The 19,237-nt window shown below is 39.2% G+C and overlaps 1 protein-coding gene across 1 annotated transcript; it reads right to left on the bottom strand.

Annotated features, from left to right (window-relative positions):
* Positions 1 to 250: 250 nt before the first annotated feature.
* LOC122649984 (L-type lectin-domain containing receptor kinase IX.1-like) lies at positions 251 to 2,394 on the bottom strand. The gene has a single exon (XM_043843263.1). It carries the CDS (start codon positions 2,365 to 2,367, stop codon positions 277 to 279), a length of 2,091 nt encoding a protein of 696 aa, XP_043699198.1. The 5' UTR covers positions 2,368 to 2,394; the 3' UTR covers positions 251 to 276.
* Positions 2,395 to 19,237: the final 16,843 nt, after the last annotated feature.

Raw genomic sequence — 19,237 nt, 5'->3', positions numbered from 1 at the left:
GGATGTGTGCAGCACAGCCCAGCTGTCAGATGCGTCATTGGGCTCTCCTTTCAGTGGAGAGGATATGGATTGGTATCATCATAACATCATGCACCCAACAAGTCTGAAATAAATGAACTTGTTGATTTTACACAGAAGCCCAATTGGGAGTTTCAGACAAACCCAAGCTAATAATTGGCATGAAATGAAAGATAAGTACAATAGATCACTTGGATCTCAAACATAAATAAGGAAAGATCATAAGTACTTACAGCCCTAAATAGCTACATTTTACTATTATATGTTGGTTTTCTTAAAATCATACAAGAGGGTTGCAGGGGATCCAGAGGAAGAAGCAAAAGAAGACATGGTTGGCATGGATGAATCAGTAGTGGTGCAGGTACTTGTTGAATACTGTGTTTGGTGTTCTCTCGCAGCAGCAACAGCAGCATCAGTAGTAGTAGTAGTAGCAGTATCGTTGGATGATACATGAGAGAATGGAAATGAGTTCAACAAAGGAGAAAAGTAAGAAGGCATAGACATCTTTGAAGGAAGATTGGGCATCTCAGTTTCAAAACTGAGAACATTAATCGCTTGCCTAATCGACGGGCGTAAACTTGGATCAAGGTGAGCACACCATAATCCAACAACCAACAATCTCTCCATTTGTTTCTCATCGAAATCCATTTCAAGTCTCGGGTCAACTGCTTCAAGAAGCCTTCCACTGCCATAGAGCTCCCAAACCCATGCTACAAGAGCTACTTTACTTGATTCCTCCTTGTGTTCCACAGCCCTTCTTCCACAAGCAATTTCTAAAGCAACAACTCCAAAGCTATAAACATCTGATTCTTTACTTGCCTTACCAGTTGTGACACACTCAGGGGCCATGTAACCCATGGTGCCAGCCAAGACTGTTGTTTGTGATCCCAATTGATGGTCTACTAGCCTGGCTAACCCGAAATCTCCAAGCTTGGCATTGAAATTGGAGTCTAACATCACATTACTGGACTTGATATCGCGATGAACCACACATTGTTCCCATTCTTCATGTAGATAGAGCAATGCAGAAGCCAAGCCATGAGCAATCTTGTGCCTAATTTCCCAAGGTAACATCGTTATTGTTCCACGGAAGATATGAAAATCAAGGCTCGCCTTCTCCATGTACTCATAAACAAGTAGAAGATCACCTCGTTCATGGCACCAACCAACGAGCTGAACCAGATTCCGGTGTCTTAATCGGCTAATGACCTTTATCTCTGATACATACTCCTTCACACCTTGTTTAGAACCCTTGGAGACTCTCTTTACTGCCACATCCATATTCAAATCACTCAAAAAGCCTTTATAAACACCTCCAAAACCTCCTTCTCCTAGCTTCCTTTTATCATTGAAGTTTTCTGTTGCCTTAACTAATTCATGATAAGAGAACTTCCTAGGCCCTGTTCCCTTCTCAAACTCATCTTCCATGGCCAATTCAAAGGCCACATCACTTTCTTCTTTCCCTCTTTTCCCCTTCCTCAACACAAACAAATAACCAATTAGACTCAACCCAATAATCAAGACAACTGAACCAACAACAATTCCTACCACCAATCCAACCTTATTCTTTGATGATGTTCCAACCACAGCCCCAGTGTTGAAGCTGGAAGAGAATTGCCAAGAGTAAATATTTTGTGTCTCAGTGGATGTGCTGGTACCAGCTGAAAACCCAATTGTAACCCATTCTGTTAAATAATCCTTCAGATTAATACTCTTAGTAAGAGTAGTTTCCCCACTAAAAACTGGATTTGCAACATAAGTCAAATAGAGACTCAAAAGCAGAGTACTTGCATCATAGCTAAGCCAAGCATTAGCCAATTTATTTGTCATAGTAGTATTCCAGTTCAGTGTTTGATCTGATATGATGGAACCGATGTTCATACCTACATGATTATTGCTTGGATCCCAGGTATCCTGATGAGTATCATACTCCATAGCGATAAATTTACCAGCAGTAGTGGAATTAGTATTAACAAGGCCAAGGAACCCACCTGTTGAATTTGGAGGAGCAGTTGAACCATTGGGAGCAAAGAAGAAGGCAAGTCCATTGACAATGGTGTCACCATTTATGAGGAAGGTGCAGTGAGTGTTGAAATCTGCTAACATACCAGTGGTTGAGTCCCATAGCTGAACTGGTTGAGTATACGTTGCTCGACCATAATTGGCAATATTGGTTTGGTTTTTGGTGAGTTGAATGATGTTGCCAGATACATGTGCATCGCCTTCGAAATTGATATCTGCTGTGTTTGATTGGAAACTGGTGAAATTGAAGGAAGTTGAATTTGCAGAGTGGATTAATCTGAAGAAGAAAATGGAAATTTGAAGGAGAACAAGGCCCAGAAGATTCATGTTGAGATGATGATGAGAAGAAATTCTTGTGTTGATGGAGTGAAACTTGGACATGATTGAAATGAAAATGAGGTAGCTAGGAGGTTTTGATTTTTATGAAACTTTGGAACACATTATATATTTGTTCGTGTGGGCATGTAAATTGACTTTTGACAAGTTCAACTCTATTTAGAGAAGCATTTCTCAATTTGTTTTCAAAGTAGAGGTCTTATTTGGATCAATTCAAACCTGCAGGTTCAACTGGGGAAGGGAACCTCCATGTTTCAACCCAACCAAAAAACACTGCATCGGACTAATTTGTTTTCATAGTTTTCATTCCCATTGTGTGAAAACACAGCTTTACAATTATTTTTTAGATACGGCACCTAATCGTGTTTAGTCAACATATATATATATATATATATATATATATATATATATATAAATTTGGATTATTTTTTTCTTTCAAAAAGAGCAAAATCTCATAAACAAAGATTGAAAAAGTTTGGAAGAATATATGAATGGAAAAGACAATATTGAAAGCAAGAAAATTTTAGAGAAAAATTTACATGTAAAATATCATTTGTAGAAAAATTTTAATGGTGACGCAAGTAGGGCCTTTACAAAATTAACTAATCTTGATGACAAATAAAGAGGTGTTTGACCATGTCAAGGATAAAACTGCTACTAAGTCAAGAAGTATTACATTGTCAAATCATCTTTCATCAAGTTACTGTAACACCTACGTAAAATGTTGAAGTTTAGATGAATTTTATTTTATAAATTTCTAAATAAATAATACAAGATAGATTCAAAGAAATAGTCAAAGATGTAGAAGCTATGTACAAAAAAAATCAGAATAAAATATTTGCAATAGAAGATACAAGATAATTAAAGGATACGAACCTAACATTCTCATTTCATCATGGTGTGAGGCATGCACACATTGCAAGGCCAAACATTCGAAGCGTGAGTCTTTATGGTTAAAAACCTTGTGGCGTTTCCCAGACCCAAGGCAAGCCTCACACACCTTTTAGAGATTGCATTTTTTCCCATAGAAAAGGATATTATTATGAAGAGGGAGCATTCTCTGTGGGATCAGGATCGTTTCCAGGGAGCAGGGAATGCCTAGGGCACTACCAGCAGCTAGGCTGTGCCGCACACATCCCTAGGTGTGCATTGAGATGTGTGCGGCACAACTCAATCGTTGGATGCCCCTTAGCAGCACCTTGGGCACACGCCTCCTTGGAGACGAGCTAAATTCTTCTCTGTTGGGGAGCGCAGGGGCCAGTGAGAGCGCGTGCGGAAGCACCTTAGGGGCAAAATATTGGCCTTTCATAGAGGGCAGGTTGGTCATTTTGCCCTCCACTGTCTGGGCATGGGCGGTACAGTCCCCCACAGAAAACTTTTCTCCTACTATGAATGATTCCTTTTTTAATAAAACAGGGAAAGTTGAATTAAACTGAAAGCTTAAAATTGGCAACCCTACAGGAGAGCCCTTTTGTTGCCAAAATACATAACTACCTCACATGAAATGTTTTGAGCCAAAAGGCAACACCCTGTCTTCTGGTACAAGAAAGCCTTTCCTTTCTTTACATTTTCAGTTGAAAGATTGATCCAAGCCTAAACATCCATTATAAAATCTGTAACCGTAGCTTAGTAGTTCTTTTATATAAGGGATTTTCTTATTGACACCCCTCAAGCAGTCATAATACTTGAAACCTTATTTCTTTTATCGTCCACTATTACACAATGTTTTCCGATAAAAGTAAGTATTATCGTTTCACATATGTACTCGAAACATGTGCATAACAATATCACTTTCAAATTATTTTTGAAAACCCTTCTATACTTTTAAATAACTTTTGAGAATAAAAAAAGAGATAATTAAAAGAAAATGACAGGGTTGTACGAAGGAAGGAATTTGCATGTTACACCAATAAGGGTTTAAAAACAGTATCTTCCATGTGGGGTCCACATGTCCAGAATAAGAAAAAGAGAGTCAATACAGCTTCACCCCACTGTTTTTTTATTTTTTTTATTTTTTATTTTTTATGTGAAGGGTATAAAGGAATCTGTACAAGGGCAGCATCATTTCCCCGTATCATTTTTCTTGAATCTTTTCCTATGCTATTTGATATCAATACTTTTCAGATATTAGGACTATTTGGACTGAATTATCAATGGTTCCAGGTTAAATCAGACCATGGACCAGGGTCTGTTGGGTCTGAACTCTAAAGCCTGGCCTATTTTCAAGAACACTTTTGAAGTTTCAAGCTTAGCCTTATATCATGAAGGAGTGAACGAATTCAATACACTGCATATATAATAGAGATCTGATGTGCATTGAGGAATCATCAATGGCATCCTTCCATGTGTAACAGAAAGATTCTGTGTTATCTAATAAATGATGCCAGATTCACAAACAAGGTAGCTTTTTCAGCAAAAAAGAAAAAAAGGGGCTCTATTTTTTAAAACTAGCCAATGAACCTTCAATGCAATCAACCCCCCCCCCCCCCAAACCAAATGAACTTATTAAATGACAAATGAGAAAATTTTTTGGGAAAAAATAGGGGAAAATGGAATCAATTCCCTTGGGGAATAACTGCTGGTCTCATATATTTAGAGGCAATGTGTTAAAGCAATATGCACTTGTACTATGGACCTTCAAGTGTAAAGACTATGTATGTTTGAGGATGCTTCTGTCTGCAACAATCCGATATAGCAATTTTCCTTGAACAATCTTGTTAGAAAGAAGATGAGACTTTAAAGTGCATGCAAAACGGTATGAGGATCCGTCACAAAAATGATCTGTTTGAAGGATTGACATCAAGACTACAGATATGGAATATGATATATCAATAGAAGGAACCTCAAAACAGCAATAAGTTTCATTCGATTATTAAGGAAATGAAGAAATCCAAACATAGTTTCTGTTCCTTCTTTGACAAAGCTTTATCTAATAAGTTGTATATAAATGTGAAAATTGAGAAATCTTGTCACTAGTAGTTTGTTCTCCCATACACTATCTTTTGGCTGAAATTTGATGTTCAGCCAATCCTGAGGGTACTGAGTTGCCAATATATTTGAGAGAGGCCATGGGATTTAACATGCTAACCAATATAGGACTCTCCATGCATGTTGCAGAAATAGGACGTGCAGTAAATATTTATCAGTAAAATGTCTCCACATGGCCAGCAGAAGAAGCAATTTTCCTTTTTTTTTTCTTTCAATTCAGCCTGAGGAGTACTGACTTGGCCATTCTAACATCTAGAGGTAGGGAGACTTTGGATTGCCTAGCTACCATGTTAAATATTTATCATGGTCCATCTTAGGGTGGTCAAGCTTTTCTTTTGTGTTTTTTTATACAAGTTATTGATATTTCATCCTTGGAGCATTCAGCCACATTGTAAAATCCTTAAAATAAATGTCCATAAATTTCAAAAGCAGTATTAGTCTATTTCATTTTAATTGGGATAATTTTAGACACTGTTTAAGGTAAGAAGGAACAAGGAAAAGAATCACACTTATTACTGATGAAAATGCAACAAGAATAATGGGCATCAACAAAATAGTGTCCACCTTTATACTGATGATTGCTATAAATCCAAGGACAATAATGGAGAAAGCAAGGTCACAAAACGGTGGTCAGTTGCAACCTAAAGATAAGAATATATCAGAAAAAAAAACGTCAACTGCACAAATTAGAGTTCAGGATAGTAGACAGAGAGGGAAAAATATAAGAACTATGCCTGTCTACCAAATTCCTTAACCAATTTAGAAGCTCGCTTTGTTGAAAAACAGATGGAAGTCCAAATAATTATCAATCCTAATCTTTTGTTTTCTGTCTGAAAATAATGAGCAGTTGAATAGCTTAAGTGAAAAGTCATAAAAAAATGGGTGATATAATTGGGTCTACAATTGAATTAAATGATAAGAACTAATGTTCTTGGATAAAACATCTGTGCCTCGAGAAGCGCAGTCTGTGCACCGACATTGGCAATGTCTTCTACAACCTAAATCACCAGTGACCAAGATATAGAATTTAAAGTAATCAGCTAAGAAATGGGTACTAAGGGTTTATAATAACAAGAATGGGTGAAAGGTTAATTTAGAAAGCTATACTGAATTAAAAGATTGTTGAAGATATGAGGTAATATACTATTTATTTTTTATTTCAGAAATTCTAGATAACTCTATTTTTGGCCAGACAAGATGTGAGAATGAGCTTTTATTTTATTAATGACCAGAGAACTACCAATTAGTAAGAGTTAATTGTAGCTTCATCTTGTGGAAGAAGAATAATATTTAATAACCTTATTTGAAACCCAAGATACTGAAGTCACTAAAACTGTAGTATCAAAGATCAATGTTTATTATTTATTGATGGCATGTGTAAAAGTTCAAAAAGCAGAAAGCAGAAAGGAATGACAAATAATCTACAGCATGCCTTGTAGACTCTCAAACAGATTCAATATCACATAGTTTCTTTTCAAAAGCAACTAAGATTTTATGATCACAGAATAGTAAAAGAAAAAAAGAAGGTTGAAGTATCATCAACCGTATAAACAGTGACAACTGCCAGACCTTTTCTGCTCACTAGAATACAGATCTATGAAATAGGATATTACCTTTTAGATTGCTCAATAGCTTGATCTGTCTCATCCATCATCTGGTTTCCACTGTCCATTTAACTGTTCGTTGGTCATGGCTGCAGATGACAGGTCATGTTTTGTCCCAATTAGAAAAATGGAGTTTGGTTATCTCTAGTAATATATAGGCTTTTGTCTTAAGCAGCTGATATATATAGGCCTATTGCATCATAGGAGTTTTCACAGGAACTGCATAATGTGCACCATCAGTTGAAAACTCCGATGAATGCCCATGATGGCATGTGCTCAGCAAACATATAATATAGGGGGCCAGGAGTAGCAAGGCAGCATAGATCCATATATGCTTCATTCATATAAATGATCCATTTCAGCCTTAGCATTGACATGCTCAGGAAAGAAGGGAGACAGAAAGGCAAGCACTTTAGAGTTTCTTTTTTTTTTTTTTTTTTTTTTTAAGGTTACCTAGGGGGTATCCAAACACATTGGACCGACTAATCCCCCCGGCTACAGGTTAACTGCTCCAGTCACAGCGGCCAAATGGCTTGAGACTGAGTGATGGCTGGCCCAAGGTGAGGGCAGTGGGAATCGAACTTAGGACATCCAGGTTTACAGCTCTCCCCAGCTATCAACCACTTGGGTTCTTTACAGTTTCTTTACATGCATAATAACTACAATTTTCATAAGCTATTACACCCCATGAACATAAGCAGTAGCTACTTGAAACAGATGAATGTTAAAAGCCAAAGATTCTTCGAGAAAGATTAAAAAGAGAAAGAAGGAAAGTATAAGTTTAAATAAAAGTAAATTGCACTTCTCTATATGGCAGGTCACCAGAGTTACTTTGCTGACATAAAGAGATTCAACTAAATGTCATGCAAATGGATATGTATTGAAGTGGGGGAAAAAACATATCAAAGAAAGAAGAAACATGCTTGAATCATCAAAAGAAGGGAACATCCTTTCAAGAAGCCAGCAAAGCATTCATATCTATTTGGTATCAAGAATAATATAAGAAAGGAAAACAACCCAATCAAGAGACATCAAGAGCAATGAAACAAAATGGTGGAAGAGCCTATAATGAATTTCACAAATAAAATCCCAAGTATAACAGCAGAAATCAAATGAGCGTGAACGACTGATAAATGTAATGAAAAGAGGCAGACAAATGTTGTTATTGTTCCTCTATTTTGTTTGAATAAACTGATTTATCCAATATTTCATATTTTTTGTATAATTTATCAAGAGATAAAACAATAAGGCAGTCACAAATATTTCCAAAACAAGCTAAGAAAATTTCAGAAATGATGAAAGAATTTCCATACATAATACCACACAATAAACCTATTGTTTTTAAAAATGGATTGTAGCAACAGAGAAACAAATAACCAGTCCTCACAAAGCTTGAAGAAGAGAGGAAAGAAAAGAGAGAGAACTGTTAACAAAACCAAAAATTGAGGAATGCTTGAATGATCGATGTGATCAGCCAAGCCACATATTTATAACTTAAAAAAGTACACTATAGTGACAATTATACCCCTGCCATAGCCGACATAGCTAGGCAGTACATAAAACATAAAAATAAAACACCAAAGTGACCAGAATACCCCCACGGTATTCTGGTTTACATTATTCAACACTCCTCCTCAAGTTGGAGCAAAGATGTCGATCATGCCCAATTTGACTAGATTAGGATGAAATAATTTCCCAGACAATCCCTTGGTGAAGATATCAGCAAGTTGATCAGCAGATGTCACAAAGGGAATACAAATCAGCCCATCTTATAACTTCTCCTTGATGAAATGCCTATCCACCTCAACATGCTTGGTACGATCATGCTATACTGGGTTGTGTGCTATGCTGATTGCAGCCTTGTTGTCACAGTACAATATCATAGGAAGACGAATAGGAACACCAAGATCTTGTAGCAAACTTTTATGCCAGAGTAACTCACAAATACCTTGTGCCATAGCTCGAAACTCAGCTTCGGCACTGAACGAGCAACTAGAATTTGCTTCTTGCTACGCCATGTGACAAGATTTCCACCTACAAAGGAGCAATACCTAGAAATAGACTTGTGATCCGTAGAACCAGCCCAATCAGCATCAGTGTAGGCTTCTATCCGTAGGTGACCATGTGCAGACAAAAGAATGTCTTTTCCAGGAGCTAACTTCAAATAGTGCAAAATACGAAGAACAACCTCCATATGAGAAGAGTAGGGATCATGCATAAACTGACTCACAGTACTCACGGCGACAGCAATGTCAGGTTGAGTGTGTAAGAGATAAATCAGTTTCCCTACAAGTCTCTAGTACCGGCCTTTATCAACAGGCTCACCCTCTTTTTCCTTGAGCCGAACAGTATGGTCCATAGGAGTATCTGAAGGATGGCAGCCTAACAACCCGGTTTTAGCCAATAAGTCTAGGACATACTTCCTTTGGGAGAGAAAAATCCCTTTAGAAGATCTGGCCACTTCAATCCCAAGAAAGTATCGTAGTTTCCCTAAATCTTTAATCTCAAATTCTTGTCCAAGGAGGTCTTCAACCGTCTGATCTCATCACCATCTTTGCCAGTAACCACTATGTCATCAACGTAGACTATAAGAACAGTGAGTTTTTCACCAACCCTCTTTATAAAGAATGTGTGATCAGCATTACTCTGCTTATAGCCCACAAAAATCATGGCCTTGTGGAACCGGTCAAACCATGCTCAAGGTGATTGCTTCAGCCCATATAGTGCACGCTTCAGCCTACACACTTTTCCTTGGTTTCTATCACAAGAAAACCCTGGTGGAATGTCCATATACACCTCCTCATCCAGTGCTCCATTTAGGAAGGTATTTTTAACATCTAGCTGCTGTAAATCCCATCCAAGGTTGACTGTACAAGATAATAACACACGAACAGTATTTAACTTCGCAACAGGTGCAAAGGTTTCCTGGTAATCAATGCCGTATGTCTGAGTGAACCCCTTGGCCACGAGTCGTGCCTTATACCTATCCACAGTGCCATCCACCTTCTGTTTCACCACAAACACCCATTTACATCCAACGGTTTTCTTCCCAGGTGGAAGAACCACAAGCTCCCATGTGTTATTTTTCTTCAAGGCCTCCATTTCTTCCATCATTGCTGCCTTCCACTTTCCATCTGATAGAGCTTCCTACCAATTATTAGGAATACAGACAGAAGAAAGAGAATAAACAAAAGTACGAAAGGATGGGGAAAGGGAGTCATAAGAAACAACATGAGATATAGGATGCTGAGTGCAAGTCCTGACACCTTTGCGAAGAGCAATAAGTAACTCAGGAGAAGAAACATTACCAGGTGGAGAGGCAGGTTCTGGATCCAGGTTCGGCAATTGGATGGGTATTGGAGCAACAATTGATTGAATCTGCTTATGTTTCCTTGCATAGGTCTTCACAGTACTGTTATCAATCCTCCTCTGAAATTCACTAATAGTCCTCTGAACAGGAGTCTGGACTGGGGTAGTTTGCTCCTCCTGAATGGAGATGGTCTCCCCCTATATAGGGATCTCTCCCCCTAGCTCAGGGGGAGTACAGTACTAGGAGCAGGCCGAACTGGTTCAGACTCATTGTAAACAGACTGGAGTGGAGGTGGAGAGTCTATAGTCAACACATCTTCATTAACACTCTCCCCCTGAAGAGGTGGGGACACATAATATGAAACACTCTCATGAAAAATGACATCCATGCTTACCAAAGTCCGGCGGGATGGAGGGTAATAGCATTTGTACCCCTTCTGTGTGCAGAGTAACCTAAGAAAATGCAGCGGAGACTACGTGGTTCAAGTTTACCAGGGGACCTTATATCCCTGGCATAACAAACGCAACCAAATACCTTAGGAGGAACTATAAAGGAAGAAGAGCCAAGTAATAGCTCAACAGGGGGTCTGGAATTAAGAACCCGACTGAGCAGCCTATTAATTAAATAGGCTCGCAGTAAGGACAACATCCCCCCAATAAAGGGAAGGGACATTGCGAGCAAACAGAAGAGCTCTAGCTACCTCCAAGAGGTGGCGGTTTTTCCTCTCAGCCATACCATTTTGGGCTGGAGTATCAACACAGCTGGTCTGATGGAGGATTCCATGGGCAACAATGTATTTTTGGAACTGACCTTCCATATACTCTGTCCCATTGTCACTCCTCAAAATTTGAAGAGTGGCATTAATTGGGTCTTAACCAGCTGGTGAAAATGCTGAAAACATAAAAACACTTCATTTTGTGTGTGCATAAGGTAGACCCAAGTGAATCTAGAATAGCAGTCAATAAAGGTTACATACCACCGATGACCAGAAAGAGAGATTCTTTCACTAGGACCCCACACATCAGTATGAACAACATGAAATAAGGAAGAAGATCTTTTATTAGAAATGGGATAATATGAACGTGTCTGTTTAACCAAGACACAAGGCTCACACAAAAATCTTCCTTATTACAATCTTTAACTAATGCTAGAAATAAAGTGGATAAAGTACCTAAAGGGGGATGTCCTAGTCTAGAGTGCCATTTGTGTAATTCAAAAGAGAAAGATGTCGGGTGACAGCGCCTAGAAGGTAAAGCTCGGGTAGATGCAGGGTCTCCATCAAGCAAGTACAATCCGCCATGCACTTTACCCGATCCAATCGTCTTCCCCGAGTCCAGTTCCTGAAAAACACAATGAGTGGGAAAAAATGTCACTTTACAATTCAGAAATTTGGTGATACTGCTAATGGAAAGAAGATTAGTGGTAAACTTGGGAATATGCAACACTAATGACAGTGTAAGAGAAGGAGAACATCCAATGGATCCTTTTTCGGAGATAGAGGAGAGGGACCCATCAGCAATTTTGACTTTATCTTTACTAGAAGTAGGAAAATATATATTAAAGAGGCTGGATGAACCTATTATGTGATCAGTAGCACCGGAGTCTATAATCCAAGGAGTGGAGACTACTGATGCACAATGACCAGCAAAGGAAATACCTATACGGGCAAAGAAGAAACCTGAATTGGCAGCAGATGTAGTAGAGGCAGCGGATGTGTTCAACAAACGCCGGAGAGCTTGGAGTTCTTCTTGGGAGAAACCAATGTCAGCAGTGGGAGCTGGAGCTACACTTTCAGTGTGATTGGCTTTGTTTTTAGACTTAGCACGACCACGTTTGGCCTCAAAATCAGCAGGCTTCCCATGTAATTTCCAACACTGAGCCTTAGTGTGATATGGTTTGTGGCAATGATCACACTTCACAGGCTCTTTGGCTGTAGTAGTAGCAGCAACACTATCAGAAGAAGGATCTGGGGTGGAGCCAGTAGCTTGTAAGGCTGATCTCTCAACTTTGGGAGTAATCATCATAGCAGCCCTACGTGTCTCTTCACTGTGAACATAAGAAAATGTCTCCTCTAAAGTGGGGAAAGGAACCCGACCAAGAACGTGCACCCGAATAGGATCATAATCATCATTGAAGCCAGCCAGAAAATCATAGACCCAAAACTGATCCACATAAGAGTGATAGGCAGTAATGTCAGCAGTAGTAGTAGGCTGAAACCAAGCATAGTGATCCAATTGCTGCCATAAACACTTGAGGGCAGCATAGTATTTAGTGACAGACATCTCCTTCTGAGTAGTGTTTTGGAGTGTCTTCCTGATTTCATAAACCTGAGCACCACTCCCTGAACGACCATAAGTTCCCTTGATAGCAGTCCATATCTGAGTAGCAGTGTCAAGGAGGAGATACTGACTAGAGAGGTTAGTGGTCATAGAATTCAGAATAAAGGACATCACCATAGCATCGTTGGCAACCCATTTAGTACGAGCAGCACCTTCTTCGGTAGGCTGTTTGGTGGTGCCAGTAAGATGGCCAGTGAGTCCCCTACCAGCCATGATCAAGGATAAGGATCTGGCCCAAATTAAATAGTTCATACCATCAAGCTTAATGGCAGTAGCATAGGAAAGAAAGTCAGTCCTAGTCTGACCATCTCCTCCAGAAGTAGCAGTAGTCATCTCTGAGTCACCCATAATTCAGCCAGGCAGAAATTGATCCACTAAATTGTGAAAAATCAGATCTTCAAAAAACTGCAGTAGTTGTGGCTGATAACCAGGTCGAGTGTAGTAGTATAATAAGGGAATTGTCCCTCAAAAAATCTCCTAAAAAAGGTAGCCCAAAAACCAAGATCGATAAGGTGTCAGGGTTTTGAAAAACCTTAACAGTTGAGATCGATAAAGGGAAAAGAGGGGCTAGAACTTGAGGGCTTCAGTATGTGATGATGTAGCTGTGATAGATGCTATCCAGAGGCTTTCCAGTAGTGCTCCAAGGTGAACAATCAACCTCCCAAGTCGATAGGGTTGATTTCCAAAAAATAGGAGCAGTCCAAAAATCGCAGAGAGTAAAAACAGCAACTATCGTGATCTGTAATTAGGGCATATAATGTGAGGTGGGATGGAGGACAGCAACTAGATCATAATAGGATCACCTCATTAGTGCTGCCCTTGAAGGATGGAGAGAACCAAGGAAGGGGGAAGAAGAGAAAGAGAAAAAAATCGATGGAGAAGGTGGAAGAGAAGAAAAATGGAGGGGGGGAAGGTTTTGAAAACCCTAGATCAGAGAAGATGGCTCTGATACCATGTTAACAAAACCAGAAATTGAGGAATGCTTGAATGATCGATGTGATCAGCCAAGCCATATATTTATAACTTCAAAAATTACACTATAGTGAAAATTATACCCTTGCCATAGCCGACATAGCTAGGCAGTACATAAAACATAAAAATAAAACACCAAAGTGACCAGTCCAGGTATTCTGGTTTACATTATTTAACAAGAACAGATGGAAGAAGAAGGGGAAAGAAAAAAAAATGAACCACGATAGGATTCAGAATACCCCTATCGTGATCGTGGTCCACCCCCAGTACTTATAATATCATCTAATTGACTCTTAGTAGGAAACCTACTAAGAGTATAAGTCTAAGACAAGGAAGGAAAGTAACTTAAGACATAAACAAACTCTGACTTAATACACCATGATAGGGACACTCCCCCTATCGTGATCAAAGGTAACTTAACGAAACACCAGAGTCTGACAATAATATCCATGCGGTTTATTTCTTAACACTCCCCCTTCAAGCTGGAGAATATAAATCACCCATGCCCAGCTTGGAACAGCCCTTCCGGATTAACATGGATTAAAGAAACCATTCAATGGAGACACTCAGGCTGGTTGAACATATCACAAAGTTAGAATCTATGAATGGATAGATTCAAGCAATAGAACAAGATTCAAAGCAAGGGAAAGAGGAAGAAGAGAAGAGGAGAATTGAGAGAGAATCGACTGTGAGGGAGAGGCTTCTCCACTCACCTTTTTCCTTCATTAACATATTCTTGTAATTACACATGTCTCCTTAGGGAGGTAAAAGGAAAAAAAGAACACAAGACAAAATTACAACTTAACATAACTTATAACAAGACAGTGACCAAAGTACCCTTTACAATATAAACTCTAACACTCCCCCTCAAGTTGGAGAATAGATGTCATACATTCCCAGCTTACATAGGAGTGTACTGAACAGGCTAGGAATGAGGCCCTTTGTAAAGACTTCTGCCACTTGATCACCAATCTGCACAAAGGGAGTGCAAATGTAACCGAATCCAACTTTTCTTTGATGAAATGCCTATCAACCTCCATGTGCTTTATTCAGTCATGTTGCATGGGATTATGAGCAATACTTATAGCAGCTTTGTTGTCATAATAAAACTGCATAGGTCCCTCGGTGTCAATTCCCAAATCTTGAAACAACCGCCGCAGCCATATGAGTTCACACACTCCATGAGCCATGGCTCTAAATTCTGCCTTAGGGTTCCCTCGGTACAACTGGTTGTTTTTTACTCTTCCATGTAACCAAATTACCACCCACAAAGGTACAGGACCCAAATGTAGATCGGTTGTCAAAGACTAAACCAGCCCAATCAGTATCACTGTAGCCCTTTATCCTCAAATGATTATGCTTGGCATATAAAAGGCCTTTTTCTTGGAAAAGATTTCTAGTACCTGATGATGCGATAAACGACATCCAAGTGCCCACTCTTGGGAGCATGCATGAACTGGCTCACCACTACATAAGTGATGTCCGGTCTAGTCAAGGAGAGATAGATCAGCTTCCCAATTAATCTCTGATACTTACCTGCATCCATAAGAGGAGAACCACACTCGTCACCATGCTTGTGATTTGGATCAATTGGGGAGTTTGCTGGTTTACACCCCAACATTCCTATTTCTTTCAATAGATCCAAGACAAACTTTCTCTGGCAGATATTGATCCCTTTCTTTGATCTTAATATTTCAATACCCAAGAAGTACTTCAAAAGTCCAAGATCTTTAATCTCAAATTGTTGAGCTAGGTAAGATTTTAATATACTTATCTCGGTATTGTCATTCCCAATCAAACCATTCCCTCGTTGGATAAACAAAGTATGGTCAGCCTGACTCTAGGAGTACCCATTCCTTAGAATGGCCTGCCTAAATCTCTCAAACCAGGCCTTAGGAGATTGCTTCAGGCCATGAAGAGCCTTTTTTAGGAGATAAACTTTCCCTTCTGCTGAGAGAAACTTAAAACCAGGTGGAGTCTGTATATACACCTCTTCTTTTAAGTCACCAAGGAGAAAGGCATTCTTCACATCTAATTAGTACAACAACCAGTCTCTATTAGCAGCCACTGATAGGAGAACTTTGATTGAGTTATGCTTGGCTACAAGAGCAAATGTCTCTTAGTAGTCAATGTCGTACACCTGACTGTACCCTTTGGCCACCAACTGAGCCTTATATCTTTCAACATTACCATCTGATTGGTACTTAATGGTATAAACTCACATGCAACCAACTGGAACTCTCCCCTTGGGAAGATCTACAAGTGTCCAAGTACCACTCTTCTCAAGGGCAATCATTTCCTCAGACATGGCCTCCTTCTACTTTGGGTGAGACATAGCCTCTGTGACATTTTCGGGACTGGAAGAAGAGGCAAGAGCAGTGGAAAAGGCAAGACCTGTAGGAGAAATATCATCATAGGAGACAAACTTGGCTATGGGATTAGTATAAGCTCTTTTCCCTTGTAGAATAGCAATGGGGAGATCTAACTCAGAGGAAGGAGAGGAAGTATTACCTGACTAAGGAGGGTGAAGCTCAAGATGTGGATCCAAAGAGGGCTCTTGGCAGGTCTCCTTTCCTTTTCCCTTCAAACATTCGCCTCTTTTGTACACAACCAGCTCTTTTTCTTTGCTAGCTAACTCATTTCATTGCTAGCATCAACACCTGAATGAGTATCAACATCAACAACATCCACTGCTTTGTATTTTCCAATGTCAAGTAGAAATGAGAAGGTGGAGGTACGTAAAGGAGACAGAAAAGGAATGACATTAGCAACCTGTTTACTACTATTGTTTCCTCTCTGAAGCGAATATTGATGAGAAAAAAAAGGAATAACTCAAAGAAGGTGACATCATTGGAGAGAAGCTACCTTCGGGAGGAAGGGTTGTAGCATTTATAGCTTTTAGTGGATGCCGAATAGCCAAGGAAAATACATTAGAGTGCTTTGGGGTCAGGCTTTGTCTGAGTTGATTTATTGAAATGAACATAGCAGACACACGTCACACACCCAAACATTTTGGGAGGAAAGGAACAAGCACAAACTTGAGGTGAAAGGGTTTCCAAAAGGGATTTGGAGCCAAGGCGATGAGTTGGCATCCGATTGATCAGGATGGCAGAAGCAAGAATAGCATTAGACCAAAAGATCTTAGGAACATGCATACCAAAGAGGAGGCTCCTAGTGACCTCTAACAAATGGCAGTTTTTTCTCTCAGCCACCCCATTTTGTTGAGGAGTGTCAACACAAGCAGGTTGGTGAATATTTCCATTGTCAGTAAAAAACTATTGGAGCCCCCCATACATGTGAGGGAGAGGCTTCTCCACTTACCTATTTCCTTCATTAACATATTCTTGTAATTACACGTCTCCCTAGGGAGGTAAAAGCATAGTCCGAAATCTCGCGAGATCTCGCCGAGATTCTCGGTTTTTTAGAAATCCGAGTCGAGATGGAAGGGAAAACATAAAAGTGCAAGATCTCGGCGATATCTCGGCCAGATCTCGCGAGATCTCGTCTCGAAAAATCTTCAAAAATCAGTGGAAAAACAAGAAGAAAAATGCAAAATCTCGGCGAGATCTCGGGTATGGGCACCATGATTTGACCCAAATGACTTGTTTTAAGTCTTAAAACAAGTCTGTTTTTGCCTATTCTGTCGACAGAGAGCTCTCCAACACTCTCTTCTTCTCTCTTCTTCTCTCAATCTTCTCTTCCCATGTTCATTTTTTGGTTGGATTGAAACATTTGGAAGCTGAATTTGGGGGCAAAGTGAAGATTGCAGCTCAATTTTGGAGGATTGCTCAAGTTTGTGAAGGTTTTTTGAAAGATAAACCCATTTTCCCTAAACCTATTTTTTTGAAAAAAATTTGATGAAATCTTGGTAGATGGGTGTGATTTTGAGTTATGTTATACAAGTTAGGCTGATCTATCACTTCATGGAGGCCGAATTTTTTTTGGGTTATTAAATTATTTATTATAATTTCTGGGAAAAAAATGATTTTTTCAAAAAAGAAATTAAAAAAAATAGGATAAATACTTATTGTTTGGATGTGATCTTGATGTATGTTAGACTAGTTTGCATGCTCTACAGCCTCATGGAGTCATTTTTTTTTTCACCCATTAAAAAAAATATTTTTTTTTTCAGATTTAATAATTATATTATTTAAATAGTTAAAAAATATATAAAATTAAGGAAAAATATCTGTTTTTGTTGGAAAATTATACACAACGGTTGTACATAATGTCCAACTTCAAATGATGTCAAATACATCATTATGTTATAATATTTTATATTTGAAGGTATAATTATTTTTAATAAAAATTGTAAATATTATTTTTAATTAATAAATAAATACTAGGGTTTAGGAATAAATAAGAGATAGGTATTTGATTGTTCTAGTAGCTTCATACTATGTGTAATAGTTATAAATACAATACTTTAAGTGTTTATTACCTTACTTTAAGTCTATAATAGTTACTAATACATGTTTTTTTATGTAACAGTGTAAAAAATCAGATAAGGGTTACACAATGGGGGATATAGCATGGTTACATGGAGTCCCAATGTCTAAGAACAAAAAGAAGTCAAAGTGTAACTACTGTGGGGAGATTCTAAATTCTGGAGGAGCAACTAGGTTAAATGAACATTTGTCTGGTCTAGGCAAGAATGTTGCCAAATGCCAAAATGTTCCGAGCCAAGTGAAACTGGCAATGGCACAAAATTTAAGAGGAGTACAGACAAAGAAAGCTGAGAGGGAGAGATGACAAATAGCTTTCGATGAGGCAGTGCTAGAGAGGCCTGGTGTAGACATCCTTGGGGGAGTAGGAGATGATACTGAATATAGGCCTACACCTGGTGAGTTCCAATCAGAGGCTGAATGGAGGATTTACCAGCAGACTTTGGCAGCGAGCAGGCAAAGTTTTCATTTTGATAATATCAGATCATATGAGCAAGCAAGAGGAGCTGGTGGATCTGGCTCAGCTGCACCAGTGCAAGAAGATGAGAGGAGGAGAAGCACTGGCACAAGAGATATCCCATGGCCCCAAGCCCGACCACGAGCACGTTCCCCAGATACCATTTTTGAGCAGGATCCATCTACCTTTAGGCAACAAGATGCCTTCCAGCCAACCATCCCACAAGTGTTTGGTGGTAAACAAGAGGATGCACGGAAAGCCTTCAGCAAGTTCATGCTATACAATGGCATTTCAGCTAATGTAGCTCAAGGAACCTATTATAATGCATTCCTTGATGCTGCAGGGAGGGCTGACCCAGGATGGAAGGGGCCTACACCATATGAGTTGTATAATGTATATTTGCCTAAAGAGGAGAGGAGCTGAAAGAGTACATAGAGGGTCTGAAGCCATTGTGGAACACATATGGGGTTACTCTTATGGCTGATGGTTGGACTGGACCTACTAGACAGTCCATTATAAATTTAATGGTGAGTTGTAATGGGAAGACTGTCTTCTTGAAGTCTGTTGATGCATCAAAGCATGTCAAGGATGCATCATACTTGTACAAGTTACTGAAGCAAGTCGTAGAGGAAGATATAGGAGCAAAGAACGTTATCCAAATTGTGACGGATAACGGTTCTAATTTTAAGAAGGCTGGAGAGAAACTGATGAACAAGAAGAGTAAGAGGATCCGCCTCTTTTGGACT

The sequence above is a fragment of the Telopea speciosissima genome, chromosome 2 (genome assembly GCF_018873765.1).
Source record: "Telopea speciosissima isolate NSW1024214 ecotype Mountain lineage chromosome 2, Tspe_v1, whole genome shotgun sequence".
Lineage (NCBI taxonomy): Eukaryota > Viridiplantae > Streptophyta > Magnoliopsida > Proteales > Proteaceae > Telopea > Telopea speciosissima.
The sequence above is the reverse complement of the archived record's forward strand: the minus strand, read 5'-3'. Positions and strand labels throughout refer to the sequence as shown.

Coding starts and splice junctions, on each gene's coding strand:
- LOC122649984 (XM_043843263.1), bottom strand. CDS start 2,367: ATGAATCTTCTGGGCCTTGTTCTCCTTCAAATTTCCATTTTCTTCTTC.